Consider the following 16,021-nt stretch of genomic DNA (forward strand, 5'->3'; position numbering starts at 1 on the left):
GGCACTCGGGGTTGGGTGGGAGACTTTAACCCAGATTTTCCCGACCGTCCTCCGGCCCAAATTAGAAGATAAAAAGAAAAATCCGGTAGTAAACTTCTTTATTCTCCCGTTAGGTCGCAAACCCGACCCACCTCTCGCGGCGTTGCCGCTGCCGGTCCCAGCCAGTTAAGGGAGGAGGCGATGGAGCGCCCGGCCCAAGATCGTCTCGTCTAAGCTCCACGAGAGTCCTTTCCTCTTCTAGGTCCATTCCCCTCTATCTGACCTTTATAGTGACCCTCCCGCCCCGCCCCGCCAACGGAGGTTGTGCTGAGAACTTCAGTCAGTACTGCCGTTCAAGGTAACGGGGGGAGGCAACATGGGCTAGCCCAAACAGGGACGGGGGTTAGGAAACCAATGAGAGGTCACTAAGCCCTAATATTAAAAGAGGAGAATAGGGGGCTTTTGGGAAAAATGCCCTTGAGGTAGAGAGCCAGAAGGCAAATTCAGAACAGAGCACCCCGGACAAGCTGCACAGATGCTGCTCCCAGAGTTCGTTAGGTTGTGGTGGGAGGTAAGGCCAAGGCAGAGGGCTGCCACTGTGCAGTTATGAGTGATACTACAGAAGGCCCCAAAACTGTCACTCAGGCTCTGAGGGGCTGTCCAAGGCACTGCTGGAACTCCTCACGAAGGCCACGTCTGGTCGAAACTTCATGCTGGTGGGTGGCTGGCGTCGGAGCAGCGACTCCCCCTGGTCTTGAGGTAGGGGCTCATCATAGATGGTGGAGATGAGCCCTAAGCCAGTTCCCCGGGGCCTCTTCAGTTGCCCAAATGGCTGTAGCTTCTCACCATGGTACCTGCATTAAAAAGGGCTCACAGTGAGAGGACTGCTCTCAAACTCTTAATAGGTTGGGAAAGGACAGAGAAGCAGCTCTTCCACGTCTGGTTTGTCCCAAAGACAGAACCTTTAAATCTGGATCTTTGCTCTTCATTCTCTTTATTCACTGACAGTGCCAAGCAACCTGGGGTCTCACATACTGCTTTCATTTTAAATAGTACCATTCTGTGACTTATAAGCACTCCCTAATGGCAATCATAAAGTCCAAACTCCTCAGATCAGGGGGTATGACTCCCCCAGGACATTACTGATCCTGTCAAGCCTTAAGACTTGGTCTAAAAAAAAAAAGTTTTCCTTCTAATTCTGCTTTGAAGTTCATCCCTTGGGAGTCTCCAGCACCCATCCCAAAACCAGAGGAAAGGGGGAAACCAGGGTACCAGAGAAGTCCCTTGGTCATACTCACCCCAATCCACGCTTGCATCTAGGGTGCTGGCCATCACTATCCAGGGCCTCAGGCACCCCTGAACACTGGCTGCCCAGACCCTGGCCCTCAGCCCAGCCCTGCCGCTCCATCACCTTCCGTCCAATGCCCTGTGCGGGGAAGAGAGAAGACTCGAGTATGGGGCTCCTTGTGGGGGTGGGGGGAAGGAGAAATGGGGATAAAGAAGGAAAAGAGAGGGGTCAATGGGCTAGGCACAGTGCTCACCTTGGTGTGGCGCTCAAAGGTGCCCACTTGGCTTTTGATCACAGAACCGTCCTCCTGGCCATCACGGAGTCTCCGTTCCAGACGCATTTGGACAGAGTCTCGGGCATCCTTGTCTCCACCATCTGAGGAAGCAGAGCTCAGTTTGTAGAAGGGTTGCTCTCAGCAGAAGGGAAAAAAATCGGGTTTCTAGGACCTCCTCACAAGATTTACATATTCATCTTTAGGGTGTTTTATTACTTAAAAAAATTATTTAAGAGAGAGAGCATGAGCAGGGAGGAGGGGTAGAGGAAGAGGGACAAAAAGACTCCCTGCTGAGCAGGACCCCCTCCCCCCCACAACTCAGGGCTGGATCCCAGGACCCCCGCCAGGATCATGACCTGAGCTGAGGGCAGATGCTCAAATGAGCGAGCCACCCAGGAGCCCCTGGTGTTTTATTACTTTATTATTATTTCTCTCATTAGACTGGGAGCTCACCAAGAGTAGGAACCCTGGCTTTCCCATCTTACAGATGAGGAAACTGGTACAGAAAAGTTATAAAACCAAAAGATAAGTGGAATTAGAACCCAGGTCTTCCCCTCCCACCCCCACAACACCCCCCATCGGGTCATTTTTTACTCCAGAATCTAAACTCTTAACCAGAGCCTGAGCTCCTGACCCTCCCATTCTACCAGGGCCTGCCCATCAGAACCAGAGCCCCCTGAGGCTGGACACACACACACACACACACACACACACAAAGGAAAAAGGCTCTGCCCATAACCAAGACTTAATGCACACAACTGGAAATGTTTGAAGAGAGGAACCCTCTCAGTGGGCTACCCAAGGGAACTGGTCCCATCTCAGCCTCAGCTAAGCAGGCCTAGTAAAGTGTCACTGCAAGGCCAAGGCACCAGTCCCCCCTCCCCGTACTGCAACCCCTGGCCCAGTACCTGCATCGTAGTACACACTCATGTCCACGTCCCAGTCATCGGCTGTCTGTTCATCAAAGTCTGCAGATAAAAAGAATCAAACACAGTTAAGAGAAGGACTCACAGTTCTGTTGAGAGTTAAATCTAAACTTACACCTATGTTCTAGAACTTGGGGCTTTTCATTATATTTTTAAATCTTTCCTCTGGGGGGGGTCTTCAGAATTTACAAGGGCGGGGGGTCATTTTTTCTCCACTCCACTGATCCCCCACCCCTAAAAAGGATGACTGGTCTCTCACACAATCAAGGTAAGCCTCTTCCCTAGCCCTTTATTTGGCTTCACTGCCACAGAACCCACCATGTGGAATGGAGAACCCTGCCCGAATGCACCAGGGATCACTCCTAACCTGGCCTGGGTGCCAGCATTACCTCCTTCTTCCTCCTGCCAGAACTGGGCGTCCGTGTAGAACACCAGGCCGGAGCCGCCCTTCTCCCACTTGAGCTCGATCTCCTCCTCAAAGAGCCGCTCGGTGGTACGCTCCTGCCCGGTCACATCCTCATGCAGTGCTTCATGACGCTCCCACTCCTCACCCCGGTCGTCATCCTTGGAGAAGGTGGGGAGAGGTGATCTGCCCGTCTAGCCTCCTGACCTCATGCCTGCAAGGAGGGCAGCTCAAGGCCTGGGAAGCCGGTGAGACAGGCCCTCAGCTCCATTCTTCCAAATTTCTCTTAGAAGCAGCCCGTATTTGGCCCTTGAGGCCTTGCCCAACACATCTCTCCATCCCTCGTGTCTCAACATACCTGACGCCTTCCCCGAAGCCCCACTCCTCTTAACCTCTATGCTTTTGGCCATGTTGTTCCCCCTGCTGGAAATATCTGCCCTCCTCTCCCACCACTTTCTCTTCTTCCCCTGGTAAATCCTCGTCCCTCAAGTTCTACCGTCCTACACGAAGCCCCCACATGGAGGCCCACAGCACTCTCGCTGGTCTCCAAACTCCTCAGTTTGGAGGTAATCAGTACGCATTGTTTAGGCCTCTATACGTTACATCATAAAGAAAGAGGGGATAACAACTAATATCTATTGTCTGCTATGTGTCAGCCCCTTCTCATAACTTAGCTCCTTTGATCACCCCCACAACGCTGTGAGGTAAGTATCATCATTCCCGTTCTACAAACGAGGAGACCTGGGTTCAGAGGAGTAAAGTGATTTGCCCACGACAGTACACCAAGAGAGTGGCCGAGCCAGCGTTCAAACCCAGGCTGCCAGACTACATGGCCTTTCCAGATGCTGCTTCTCTCTCTTCAGGGAGAGTTAAGGCTCTTTCCAGGCAGGAAATGGATCTTGGAATGTCTCTGGATTCCTGCACTAGCCCGTGTGTACAACTGCTTGTCTAGACTTGCAGAATGATAGGATGACTCCTGGGTTGAAATCTTGGGGGTCCCTTCCTAGTTAAACTCCCAAGAGGCCTCAGGAATCACTGCTGCAGAACAGGTGCTAGGGAACAGTCCAGACGGTACTGTACTAAGGCTGTGGTACAGATGTTAGCAACTCTGGGCTGGCAACTTGGAAGACGCAGATGAATTATTTTTTACCCAGAGTATGCACACACAGAAAAGTTTCCCCAAAAATCACATCTTTCCTGATTTTATGGACGAACAACCGAATTTGGAGAAAGAGCTAGAAGAAATGTCTATTGCATTGATAAAATTAGAGTGGAGGCTATTGTCTAAGCCACAAACTCAAGGCCAGAGAAGTAGAGGTGACTTCTCAGCCACATAATGAAAGCACACGCAGGTTAGACAAGCAGCAAAGGGGACCCAGTTCCCATCCCGGCTCTACCTCTACTTCCTGACATGATTTTTATCGCTTGGACGGTATATTTTCGTCTATGAAAAGGACCCTCCTCACATTCCTTCTAAGAGAATGCAAAGAAGACCCCTCTGAGAATCTTCTGATAAAAACTCTGGCCCCTCTCCTCAAAGAAGTGCATATTTGCACATGCAAATGCAGTTTTATATGCAATGTTAGGGAGTTCTAACTCTTCGGAACCGGCCTGAGAAGCCCACACATTTAGAACTACTGTAATATACAACTGAAGAGTGATAGTATTAATGCTTTAGCCTCTCTAAGCTGCCAGCTAAGGCAGGGTAGCTCACCGTACTCACATCATCTGAGTGTGACTCTTCCTCCTCCTTTACCCCTGCCTCCTCCGGCTCTGCACAGGAACCGGCTGGTGTGTCTGCTGGGCAGATTCCTTGGGGTATTTCTTCGCCTTCAGCCGTATACACAAGCTCTTCCTGCTCCACAGTCTCTGAGTCCTCGTACTTGAACGGTACATTGCCATAGCGCCGGGAAGAACCTGTCTTGGGGAACTGGAGCTGCAGCTGGGTGATGATCCGAGGGGGTAGGCGGCAGGCCCGGATCAACTCCAAAAAGACCCGCAGAGGAGTCCCTACGTTCCCGTTGGGCATCAGCACTGGTGGGTTCAGCTCTGGCAGTTGCCTCAGATCGGCCAGAGTGAAGGCTTCACTCTCAGCTTTCCGACTCTGCAGCTCCTTCCGGGTTTTGAAAGGAAAAGAGCCCAAACCTTGGAAAGCAGAGGAAAGAATGGCTCTTGAAACCTAGAAGCCTCCAGCAACACTTGAGCCAGAAATCGGTTCAAATCTTTTAGCCTAATGCTGTTTCTCCCTTTCAAACTTCTCCAGAGTAACTTCCTCCATTCCCTGACCAGAACCACCTAATAATTTCATGCCATTTCTCATCACCTCGGCTGAGCACATGAGTTTCTTTCAGATCTGGTTCCTGCTGACTTTTTGATTCTCAACTGCCACCAACCCCCACTCCCTGCACATCCTCATACCATGTGCTTCAACCACACCAAACAATTTAACATGCCCTGAAAGTTCCATGGACTTTCACATCTGTCTGTGTCTGCAAATGCCATTTACTTTGAACACCATTCCTTCCTACAAACTCCTGTTTCTCTTTCAGATCCAGATGAAAAGCCACATTTCCTGATCCCTCTGGGAAATCAGTGTCTCCCTCCCCTGTCATCTTACAACACTTGGTGATAAAAAGCATAGGCTCTGGGGCAATATGCCTGGGTTTGTACTGTGACCCTGCCACTTCTTAGCTCTGTAATCTTAGGCAGGTGACATAACTTCTGTATCCCTCAGTATCCTCACCTATAAAATGGGTAACAATAGCTCCTACTGTAAAGGATTGTTGCAAGGAGTCAGTAAGAAAATGAAAGGCTTAGGGGCGCCTGGGTGGCACAGCGGTTAAGCGTCTGCCTTCGGCTCAGGGCGTGATCCCGGCGTTATGGGATCGAGCCCCACATCAGGCTTCTCCGCGATAAGCCTGCTTCTTCCTCTCCCACTCCCCCTGCTTGTGTTCCCTCTCTCGCTGGCTGTCTCTATCTCTGTCAAATAAATAAATAAAATCTTTAAAAAAAAAAAAAAAGAAAATGAAAGGCTTAGAACAGTGCCTAGTAAGTACACAGGAAGTGCTCAGTAAATGTTAACAATTAAAAGGCATCTCTGTGACAATTACCTTTTTACAAATCTGTCTTCCTCTCTGAATCCTGAGCACAGACTGTGTCTAACTTTTCTCTGAGCAGCTGCTAGAGTCACACTAAGTGTAGCATATAAGGTTGATTTGTTGAATGAATTAGAGGACTCTGCAGTGTTTCCTGTTCCCCCATCAAAGTGATTTCCCATGAAAATGGGAGCTGTCCAGAGAAAAGAGGTTGTCTTTTCATTTGCATCTTGCCAAGACAGGGCTGGATAGGAAGCAACGAAGAATGCAATACAGACAATAAGAGGATGAGAAACCTCATTTCCTTCTTTTCCTTCCGTGTCAGTGGAATATCAACCTCTCAGATAGAGAAAAGGGTCTCAGAAGGAATCTAATAAATTGAAAAATGAAGGATCATCCCATTAGGCCTCTTTCCGTTCTTTCTCCTCTAAGTTAGACTAACATGCAGTTGAGCCTAAAGCTCTGTCCAGAATTGAACTAAACTCTTAAAGAGTCTCATAAGCAGAGACCTGACTTATCCCCGTCATCTTTCAGGAAAGGTGTCTCTGTTTCAAGGCCGGTAGGCTCAGTCTATTATCTTTCCCAACTGTACCTGATGCCTCAGTAGGAAGCCGTAGTCTGCGGATGAAACAACGACCGGGCAACCAAGTCCCCTGAGAATCCAGCCACCGGCGGCCCGAGTACATGCGAAGAAGCTGCTGAGCTTGAGCTGCCCCCCGTACCGAGATGACGCAGCAGCAGGTGCGGGTCTGGGCGGGAGCAGAGTCTGGAGTGGAGAGAGTGTGGGCATCGGTGACAGAAGTCTGGGCGAGGACCTGGCCCACAGGAGTTAGGGCAGAGTCGGGAGCAGCCTGGGAAGGAGCCCGCTCAGGCCGATGCCGGTAGTGGAAACACAGGAAGCCGTAGCCGCGCTGTTCCCGGAACTGGCTAAAGTAGCTCCGGAGCTGGGCCGAGCGCAAACCCGCGGGGATACCGCTCACTATTAAGTAGACTGTCGCCTCCTCCTCCACCTCGCTGGGCACCGCCATCTTGGATTGTCACATGATCGGCGAAGAACCAACTCTCGCGAGAATATAGCAAACGGCGCCGAGATCTCTGCTCTGCCCTGTGGAGTAAGCGGCGTTTAGCTGACGGGGTTGTGGTTGAGGAGCTGAGAAGGTCTGGGGTAAGTTGCTCGGGTCTCTCTCACGCAGAGAGAAGCAGACGATGACGAGAACACTCACCTGTGAAATGGGTTTACAGATGTCTTTCATAAGACTTTAGTGATGATAAAATTAGAAGCCTGCGGGAGGGGCAGTTTTAAAGATTTTTAGTTGTTGGGGATTTCCCACGCCTAATCTCAGCTTTCTCCATTCAGAGCCTTTTCAGTTGTGCATCCACTTACTCTTCCAAAGCATATTCATGCCCTCCCACAAATCTCTAAGGAAAAAGATAATCCAGTTGAAAAGTGGACTGAAGACACTTCACGGAAAAGAAACATCGAATTAACAATGAAAGAGCCTCAATCTCATTGATAATCAAGGAAATGCAGTGAGACGCACTTAACATCTATGAGACTGGCGAACATTTTTAAATCCTCAAGTGTCAGTGCCAGTTAGAACAACTGGATCTCTCACTCACTGTTGTGGAGTGTAAACTAGTACAACCACTCTGGAAAACAATTTCGTATTATCCAGTAGAAGCGAAGCTACCCATATCCTTTGACCCAGCAATTCCACGGCTATATATGCTTAAAAGAAATTCTTCCATATGTCCCTGTAATGACAGTGTTAAACTTCACCCAGCCCTGTGATCCTGGAAAAGAGCGAAGGATAAGAAACCCCATCCCACCCTCTTGTGTTCTGGAACACAGCTTACTGCAAAGAAACACGCTTCCTTATATGACTTAGATAAAACTCATGGGTGCCCCCTTGTTTACCTATGTCAAGGCTAGCAACAGGCTCCAAATTCCAATCTTTGCCTTGTAAGCGCTTAGATGAACTGCTTGTCCTCACTGATCAATCAGAGCAAAATGCTTGTTAACCAAACTTTGGTTAAGCTTCTCTCCTTCCCCCAAGTCCCTGAACTTTGCCTCCCCCCACCCACCCCCCAAGTTTGAGCCAGCACACAACACCTCCTGAGAATAGGCTGGCTTCAGGGTAAAACATTTTCTGATCTACTGTCCCATCATGCCACTCCTGGTCATTCCACTCAGTTCTTTCTAGCCTTGTTTACTCTTCCCTGTGAATGATGGACTCCTTTTGCCTAACCCTTGAAGGTTCGGGTAGATCTCATGGTCCCATTGCAATAGCTTCTTTCTCCCTTGGAATAGTTCCTTTCCTCTCTTGCAATAATCATTTAAAATGAAGTCTCTCTTTACTGAGTCCAGATTTGTTTTTTATTTGACAATATACATGAATATTCATAGCTGCAGTGTTTGCAAGAGCAAAAAATTGGCATTTAATACTATTAAGCAGGTATATGATGTTGAGCGGAAATAAGTCAGAAAACAATGATTTATATAAAAAGTTCAAAAATACAAACAAAAATATTTCTTAGGGATACATAAGTAAGTATGCATTGAAATCATAAAGAAAAGTAAGGAAATGTTTAACCCCAGATTCAGGGTTTGAGGGGAGGTGATAGATTGAGAAAGGGATTTCTAAGTTGATGGGATGTGGTGAGGGTTCATTGTACTGTTCTTTACACTTTAATGTAAATAAATGTTATTTTGTCTTACTCAATTTTAATGAAACATCTTAAAAAGGAAAATAACTCATTTCAAAAAGCAATGAAGCAAGTGTTTACTTGGCGTTGATCACTTATATACACCTATTTGAGAAAGAAAAAATAAAAACAGTTCTGATGAAAGTCTGGGTATTTGCAGATAGGATCGTTATACATACCTGGATTTTAAAATCTGCTGATGGAAGTGAAAATTGGTACAACCACTTTGGAAAATTTGGCAAGATCTACTTAAGTTGAGCATACCTTCTATGACTTGGTAATTTCCGTTCTTGTTATATAACAATGTATCTGCAAACATCTGTGCACCAAAAGGTGTTCAGGAATAATCCTAGCAATGTTATTTGATGAACCAAATGGTCATCATCAGTGTAATGGGATGCTTTACAACAATGAAAATGAATGGGTCAGAATGAATCTGACATAACATTAAGTGAAAGACAAACACAAAAGAATACATGCTGTATGATTCCATTTATATAAAGTTTAAGACAAATAGTCTCACTTATGTTGGAAATCAGGGATAGTGAAGCCATTTAAGGAGGAAAGAGAGTGTGGTGATGGGGAGGGTTTCTGGGATATTGTTAAAGCTCTATTTCTTGAGCTGGGTGGTGGTTACAGTGAGGTGTTCATTTTGTGATAACTCATCAAACTGTGCATGTATGATTTGTGTACTTTTCTGTACATTATACAGAAAAGATTGAATTAAAACTCTATTTTGAAAAATCTGAAAATAGGAAAATAAGTGCTTTACAGCACACAAGATGTGTGCTCTGGAAAAGCTGTTAGCTGACCCAAGAAGTTATGCACTTAGGGTTCCATGCAATTGCCATTTGTGGGCCTAAGTTTCCAGAACCCTGCATGATGCTTGATATGTAGTAGATAGACTCAGTAAACCGCCACTGATTGAATGACTATTCCTGGCACTAATGTGGGGATGTGCCATTGGGTATGGTTGGGGACTGTCTTCAGGGAAAGTAGGGCCACTTCCCTGGGGGAACACACAGGTCAGATTTCTCATCAAAAACTTAAAAGTAACCAAGACTACATTTTCCCTCTCGTTCCACCTTGTAGTGTGGAGGGGAAGGGAAGGGGTCCAGATACTGTTGCGTATTCTCCAGCTGATCGTCCCCGGCCTTTACAGACACAAGACAGCATAGTGCTGAAGAGCGTAGGCCCTAAATTTAGACCACCTGAGTTCAAACACTGATTCTACTACTTATTGACTAGTCGTGTGACTTTGAGGGAGTCACTTAACCTCTCTGTGCCTCAGTTTCCTCATTTATAAAATGGAGGTAAGGATGGTAATTCCAGTACAGTTATTGTGAGAATTAAATAACGGAAGTAACGTAACATGCTTAGAGCACAGCTCTCAATAAATGTTAGCTGGCTATTGTGTAGTAGCCACCCGGAATGACCCAGCAGGAGTGAGTGATTCCCCTTGTTAACCTTGATTTCCCTGAGACCTTAGCCTTGTTGCCTCCAGTGGTTTCACTGGGATTGCCTTTCTCTGCTGCCTTGTTCTGGGACATGGCCCCTGTCCACCTTCCCAGGCCATCTTTTGCTGCCCTGGGCCCAAGTTGCCCCAGAGCATTTGCAGTAGGCTGAACACCCTTGCTCTCGCACTTCGGTGTTTTTGCACCTCCCATTCCCTCTATCTGCAATGCCCATCCCTTGGTTGCCTGGCAAACCCCTATTCATTCCCTTTAGCTCAGAGCAGTCACACGGGGCTGAAGCATTCTTCCCACCTCCAGACAGATTTAATCACTCCCTCTTCTGAGCTCCTGCTGCTCTCCGAACATCCCTCTATCACAGTTCAGATCGCTCTGGGCTGCAGTTACTTCTGTGTCTCTCTCTGCCACAGGATGTTCAGTGAAGGCAGGAGCTATACTTTATGAATTTCGTGTCCCTTAGCATCTAGCACAGGGTCTGGTACAAGTGGTCATCAAGAGATGTTGAATGATGGCACGAATGGGTGGATGGATGGTGGGTGTTGGCTTTTTGCTTGCATCATAGGTTCTAGGATACCCAAAGGCAGGGTGTGTCGGCCAAGGCACAGTGCCTGACTGCTTATTAAGCAGTCAATGATTCGGCTAATGAAGGTAGAGATAATGGTGATAATAAAATGATACCCAAGGCTGAGCCCTCTCCTGATTCCTAGTGAGTCATCCCTGGCTGGGCCTGAGGACAGGGATCGTGGCTGAGAGGGTAGATGGTCAGTAAACAGTGGCTGAGCTGGCTCCAGACAGCCTGATCCTGGCCATGACTCATGCCAGCCTGTGCTGGGGAGCCTGGCCTCCACAGTCACACAGGCCTGAGTTCAAATCTTAGCACAGATAGTGATCAGTCCAGACATTGAGTAAGTTGCATACCCTGTCTGAGCCTGTTTCCTCCTCTACCCTCTCTGGTTGATGAGGCACAATTCCCACTTCTAAGCTGCTGATAATGGAGACACAGTCCCCCACCCTTGTCTCATAGAGAAAGCATTAGTTGCTCTTACTGTATTATAATTCTCTCTTTGGTTTGGCTAGATTGGTCTTGATCTTCCTTGCAGAAGGTTTGGATAGGGCACAGGGAATGACAGGAGATACAGATGAAAAACAGAAGTGGAGCTCCCCAACCATGTGGAGGGGACAGGGAAGAAGTTTGCAAAGAAGCAAAGTAGTGCTAATCAGGGAAGCTATTTGGATGATGGATAAGTTGACGGGAAAGGCTGGGTGGGTAGTGGAGAGGAGGACTTTCTAGTGCCCGTTCAAGGTTGGAGGAGGGAAGGGGTGAGGGGCAGGAGGATTCAGCCTGCAGGTCCAGAGGGGTGCAACAGTAAACTAACGGGGGCACTTAGTGACGGAACATAAAAGATAGAATGACCTGAGATCCCCGAATCCTCTGGATTTGGCTCCTCTGGAGAGACAAGGCATCTGCTTTTGGAAGAGTTCCCTCCTGCATCTGCATGGTGAGATGGGGGATGTGTGTCCACGTTCTGGGAAGGGCAGGCAGGGAGAGGTGCCTGGGGTCCTGAGCTCTGAGTCTGGGAGTTCTGGTGGAGGATTGCAAGGCCTGCTCTGTGCTCTAAAGGATGCTTCTATTTGGGAATTTGATTAGGTCCTGGCTTGGGGAGCTGTTGAGTAGCTTGGGGGCCTGTCTGAGAGAAGGGTAGACGTTGGGGTCACCATGGGGAAAGAGGGTGATGGGTTAGCTGAGGCCCCAAATGCCAAACAGAACAGTTAGCCTGGATTAGCAGGCTCCAGGTAGACCGACAGATGTGCAGACATAGGTCTGCACTTTGGGGCCACTTTTCCCTCTCTTGCGACATACAGAGAAAGGAGAACATGCCCCAGTGTGAGGGTGTCTCTGTATTGTGTGCCCCACCCTTGGGCATAGGGATGGACGTGTGAACATCTGGCTCTGGTGCATGTGTCTACTGTCAAGTGTTTGGGTCTGCTGTGTGTCACCGAGTGAATTTATCTTGACTGTGCGTTTCCATGCTGGGTGTGGGTGGATGGTGGGTCTGTTTTATAGGTCTGTGTAGGTGTGTCTGACTTGTATGTCTTAGCACGTAGGCGTGTGTGTGTGTGTGTGTAAGAGAGAGAGTTGTAGTTCTGAGTTGTGTCTCTGTTGTGGGGTGTGAGCTGTGTGTTTCTGTCACTCTGGGTGTCTGAATAGTGAGTGGGTGGTTGGGTAAGGGACAGGGGTGCCCTTGCTGCTGGCACTGGGTGCCCATAGTGGGTATATGGCTAGTTCAACTCTGGTCCTATCCTGGGGGCCTTCAGGAGAGGCCTGAATGACAATTCTTTGACTGTTGTCCCTGAGTGAATGACCTCTCATTAAGCAATAATTAACTTGGCCCCATGAAGAGAATCCAAACTGGTGGAAAGGGGGGTGGGACTGGTAAGGGCAGGGCCTTATCGCTAAAGAAAGGGGGAGGCCTGCAAGGGGGTCCTATAGGCATGTGTGCTGTTATCATTCCCTCCTGCCTGCAGGTCAGTCACCCTAACTTGGGTGGTATTCAAAATCTTTAACCAACAGTGAGGCACAGACATTGACCAATCGTAGCAGACACAAGCCACGCACTGAATGGAGCAGTCCTAGAGGCTGAGGCTATGCCAGGCTCAGCCTCTCTCTTTGCTGGCCAAGGATAATGGATTCCAAGAGAAGGGCTGGGACAGAAGGGCCGTGGAAGGGAATTCAGGAGGGGCTCAGGGCTGTAGCTGTGAATCAACTTCCACGGAAGAATCTCAGACTTCAACAGCTGGGGTGGCAGCTAAATCTCAGCCGGCCTTGGCCTCCACGCAGCTGCGCCAGGCCAGCCCTAGGTGCCCTCGCTCCTCCCATTGGGACAGCAGTGGACTGTCCTCTTCTGTCACCTGCAGGAATGGGGAAGTGAATGATCCCAAACTGCAGAAATTCCAGTGACCTTGCCTGTTTCAGTTTGGGAATGGGCTGCTTCATATTCCTTACTGGCTGTGATCTGACTCTCGTTGAGGTGAGAAAGAGCCTGTAGGGGTCAGAAGCCAAGGGAGGGGTCAGTGGGGGACTTGGGTATAGGGAAGAGATATCCCCAACCCCAAAGATAAAGGCAAGGAAGTCAGGAGACCTGAATGGAGCCTATCCCCTGGATTCACACCTGTGCAAAATAAATCTCCTCCCCCAAAATGAAATAATCATCCCACCCTGAAAAACTAATATCCCAGTTCCCTGAGGCCTGGCTCCAGCACTCCTTATGGTTCCTTCCTCTCGAACTCCTTCTGATACGGGTAGGGTGGGCCCTGGAGGTGGGACCATCCTTTCCACATGTACAAATTTACAGGGTCAGGCTCCAAGGGTGTCATGCCTTTTATTACAAAAACCAATAACTTAAATCAGTTCTGTACAAAGTCAGTAGGACTCTTGTCCCAGTGAGCAATCTAAGCTTTCATCCCCATCTCAGGAGGGTTTGGGAGTCTTGGCCCAGAGGCTCTGAGGATCACTAAGGGATGGCCAGACAGATGGAGCACCATGTCAAACCAAGAAAGGCCAAGGGCGGGGCGGGGGGGGCTGTGGTGAATGAGTAGCCCCGTAGCCCATCTTGTTGGGCCATGACCAGCTTGCTGCAGGGGAGCTGAGTCCTGCCTGTACAGACTTCCCCCTCTGGGAGCACTGGGTCACCCCTGGGAACCGCTGGGCCAAATCAGTGCTGCCAGCCTCTGCCCAACCTACACTTGATCTCTGCCTGGGCTGGAACAGGTTGGCTCAGCAAAAGCATGTCCTCAAGGAGGCCAGCGATGTCAATGTCTCCAATAATAGGGCGGAAGAAGAGGTCCCCAAGCAGGCTGGGTGGGATGGACTTGAGGGTGGAAGCTGTGAGGAGGACACGGGCCACGCGGCCTTGGCCTGCGGGGCGCCCAGGCTCCAGGACCTCACACAGCGCATGGCGAGCCTCTTGCTGCAGGTGTCCAATATGGGAGGAGGCGTGGAGGCCTGGCACGTCTGTGGGCAGAGAGGGTGAAGAGGGCAGGTGAGTACCCACTCCCAGGCACCGATACTGGCCCAAGACCTGAGGCCACTGGGTTGGCCTTTGAGGCCTCATTACTACCTCCTCCATTTGTTTATTTATCACTTTATTTATTCATCCATTTATGGGGCAGCCCAGAGTTATGGTTAAGAGCCAGGCTGCCTGGGTTTGAATCCCACGCTGTCACTTATTAGCTGCATGACCTCAGATAAGTTACTATCCGTGCCTCAGTTTCCTCATCTGTAAAATAGGGATAGTAATACCTATCTCCTAGGCATGTTATGAAGTTTAAATCAGCAAATATATGCAAAACCCTTATAATCGGGCCTAACATATGGTAAATGTAATATGAACGTTTGTTACTATCACTAGAATTAATTACTTTAATGTATATAGTCCATGAGGGCTTTTTGGTGAGGAATTCTAATCTCACATTTTCATTCTTCTCTATGGAGTCTTTCTGAACCCACAGAGTTTTACCTGTGACTGAGGCACAGCGTCTGCCCACCTTCCCCAGGGTCAGGGCAAGTTTCTTAGGCAGAGTGGCAAGGACCAGTCTCTGGAGTGAATAAACCTAAATTCCCATCCCTGCTTTGCCCCTACCAGGCTGTGTGACCTTCAGCAAATCACTTAACATCTCTGAGCCTCTTTTGTGAGGTGACTTTCAGTGATAATGAGGACCCAAAGAGATAATGGGTGTCAAGCCCTTAGAAGGTGCCAGGAGTGTCTGGAAGCTCACCAGGATTGAAGATGATGGTCTCTTTCAGGTAGGCATATTCCTTGGGGCCCAGCTTCAGGCTCCAGAAGGACTCCAGGCAGCACTGAAGCCACTGTACCGCAGCCAGTGAGGGCTGGGGCCGATCGGGCAGCTGGCCACTGCCTGCTCTGCTCCTGGGCTCCTCCAGCAAGATCTTCTTGAGTATGCTGGGAACCGGTGCCTCGGCCACCTCGAAAGTCACAGCGTCTTGGGCCAACCCCAGCAGGAAGAGGGGACCCCAGCAGCCCCGCAACAGCCGCTGCTGATCCTGAGGAGGCAGCTGGCAGAAGGATGGCAGGTTCCTGAGGAAGCCTACTGTCCTGGCCAGAACATCCAAGGCTTCCCGGCAGGTGCGATGCGGGGCACACAGCCGGACAGGCCGGTGCTGTCTGCACAGGCAGTGACTCCGAACGGGGGGCACAGAGGGCCTGGCCCTGAGGCTAGGGCTCAGAAGTGCATACAGAATGGCTGGGCGGCCTGCAGCACCCTGACACGGGCAGGTCCCTGGCTGGCTGGAGCTCATGGTTGGGGATCTGCTCCTCCTTTCTCCCAGCCCTCCCGCCCTCTGCTCTGCCCCCTGGGTGCTGTTTATATACCCAGTGGGAGGGACAGTGGGTGGGGGTGGGGGGGNGTGGGGAAGTCGGGGGGTGGGGGGAGGGGGCTTTGGGAGTTCCACGTGGCCCCGATATCACCTCAGTCAATGAAGCAGCCTGTGCAGGGCACAGGGCTGCCTGCCTGCCGGCCCGGCTGCCCCTTATCGGATGACTCAAGTGGATAAACAGGGTCATTAACCCAGGCTGTACCAGGGCACCAAGGCCTCAGGTGCACAATCAGCAGGTGGCCGTTGCAGGTGTCCCTGTTGGTGCCTGCAGGACTCTCACTAAGCTGGAAGCCAGCCCCGGAGCTGGACAAGCCTTGAATGCAAGGCCCAACCTGGAAGTGCCTTATCACTGACTTGTTTGCCTAACCTTGGGGCTTTGCTCCTGTTGTTGGTAAGGAACAGGCTGCGGGGAAGGGAGCCAGGACCCTGGGGGGCTGGGAGGACTTTGCACACTGTGCAGGCTAGGAGGCCTCCCTCCCCTGA

At 49.8% G+C, this 16,021-nt stretch overlaps 2 protein-coding genes and 1 long non-coding RNA gene across 3 annotated transcripts; 1 reads left to right on the forward strand and 2 right to left on the reverse strand.

The window, feature by feature from the left end:
- Positions 1-81: 81 nt before the first annotated feature.
- GPATCH3 (G-patch domain containing 3) lies at positions 82-7,018 on the reverse strand. Its single transcript, XM_002913311.4, has 7 exons — positions 6,558-7,018; positions 4,594-5,015; positions 2,857-3,031; positions 2,450-2,509; positions 1,521-1,642; positions 1,278-1,405; positions 82-833 (listed from the first exon to the last, which is right to left on the reverse strand). The coding sequence occupies exons 1-7, from the start codon at positions 6,991-6,993 to the stop codon at positions 617-619; spliced, it is 1,560 nt and encodes a 519-aa protein (XP_002913357.1). The 5' UTR covers positions 6,994-7,018; the 3' UTR covers positions 82-616.
- LOC117797014 lies at positions 7,005-14,938 on the forward strand. Its single transcript, XR_004621824.1, has 3 exons — positions 7,005-7,130; positions 7,323-13,172; positions 14,787-14,938. It is a non-coding gene; the product is annotated as an uncharacterized LOC117797014 (long non-coding RNA).
- Positions 13,526-15,531, reverse strand: NR0B2 (nuclear receptor subfamily 0 group B member 2). Its single transcript, XM_002913361.4, has 2 exons — positions 14,920-15,531; positions 13,526-14,155 (listed from the first exon to the last, which is right to left on the reverse strand). Exons 1-2 carry the CDS (start codon positions 15,458-15,460, stop codon positions 13,857-13,859), a joined length of 840 nt encoding a protein of 279 aa, XP_002913407.1. The 5' UTR covers positions 15,461-15,531; the 3' UTR covers positions 13,526-13,856.
- Positions 15,532-16,021: the final 490 nt, after the last annotated feature.

This window comes from Ailuropoda melanoleuca, chromosome 2, assembly GCF_002007445.2.
Source record: "Ailuropoda melanoleuca isolate Jingjing chromosome 2, ASM200744v2, whole genome shotgun sequence".
NCBI lineage: Eukaryota > Metazoa > Chordata > Mammalia > Carnivora > Ursidae > Ailuropoda > Ailuropoda melanoleuca.

What these genes read in the sequence shown, in the direction of transcription:
- NR0B2 (XM_002913361.4), bottom strand. Translation starts at nt 15,460, where the DNA reads ATGAGCTCCAGCCAGCCAGGGACCTGCCCGTGTCAGGGTGCTGCAGGC. An exon ending in GACCATCATCTTCAATCCTG is followed by an intron (nt 14,156 to 14,919) that starts GTGAGCTTCCAG and finishes CTCTGCCCACAG; the next exon opens with ACGTGCCAGGCCTCCACGCC.
- GPATCH3 (XM_002913311.4), bottom strand. Translation starts at nt 6,993, where the DNA reads ATGGCGGTGCCCAGCGAGGTGGAGGAGGAGGCGACAGTCTACTTAATA. An exon ending in GAGTGTGTACTACGATGCAG is followed by an intron (nt 1,643 to 2,449) that starts GTACTGGGCCAG and finishes CTGCTTCCTCAG; the next exon opens with ATGGTGGAGACAAGGATGCC. An exon ending in AGATGCAAGCGTGGATTGGG is followed by an intron (nt 834 to 1,277) that starts GTGAGTATGACC and finishes TTTTTAATGCAG; the next exon opens with GTACCATGGTGAGAAGCTAC.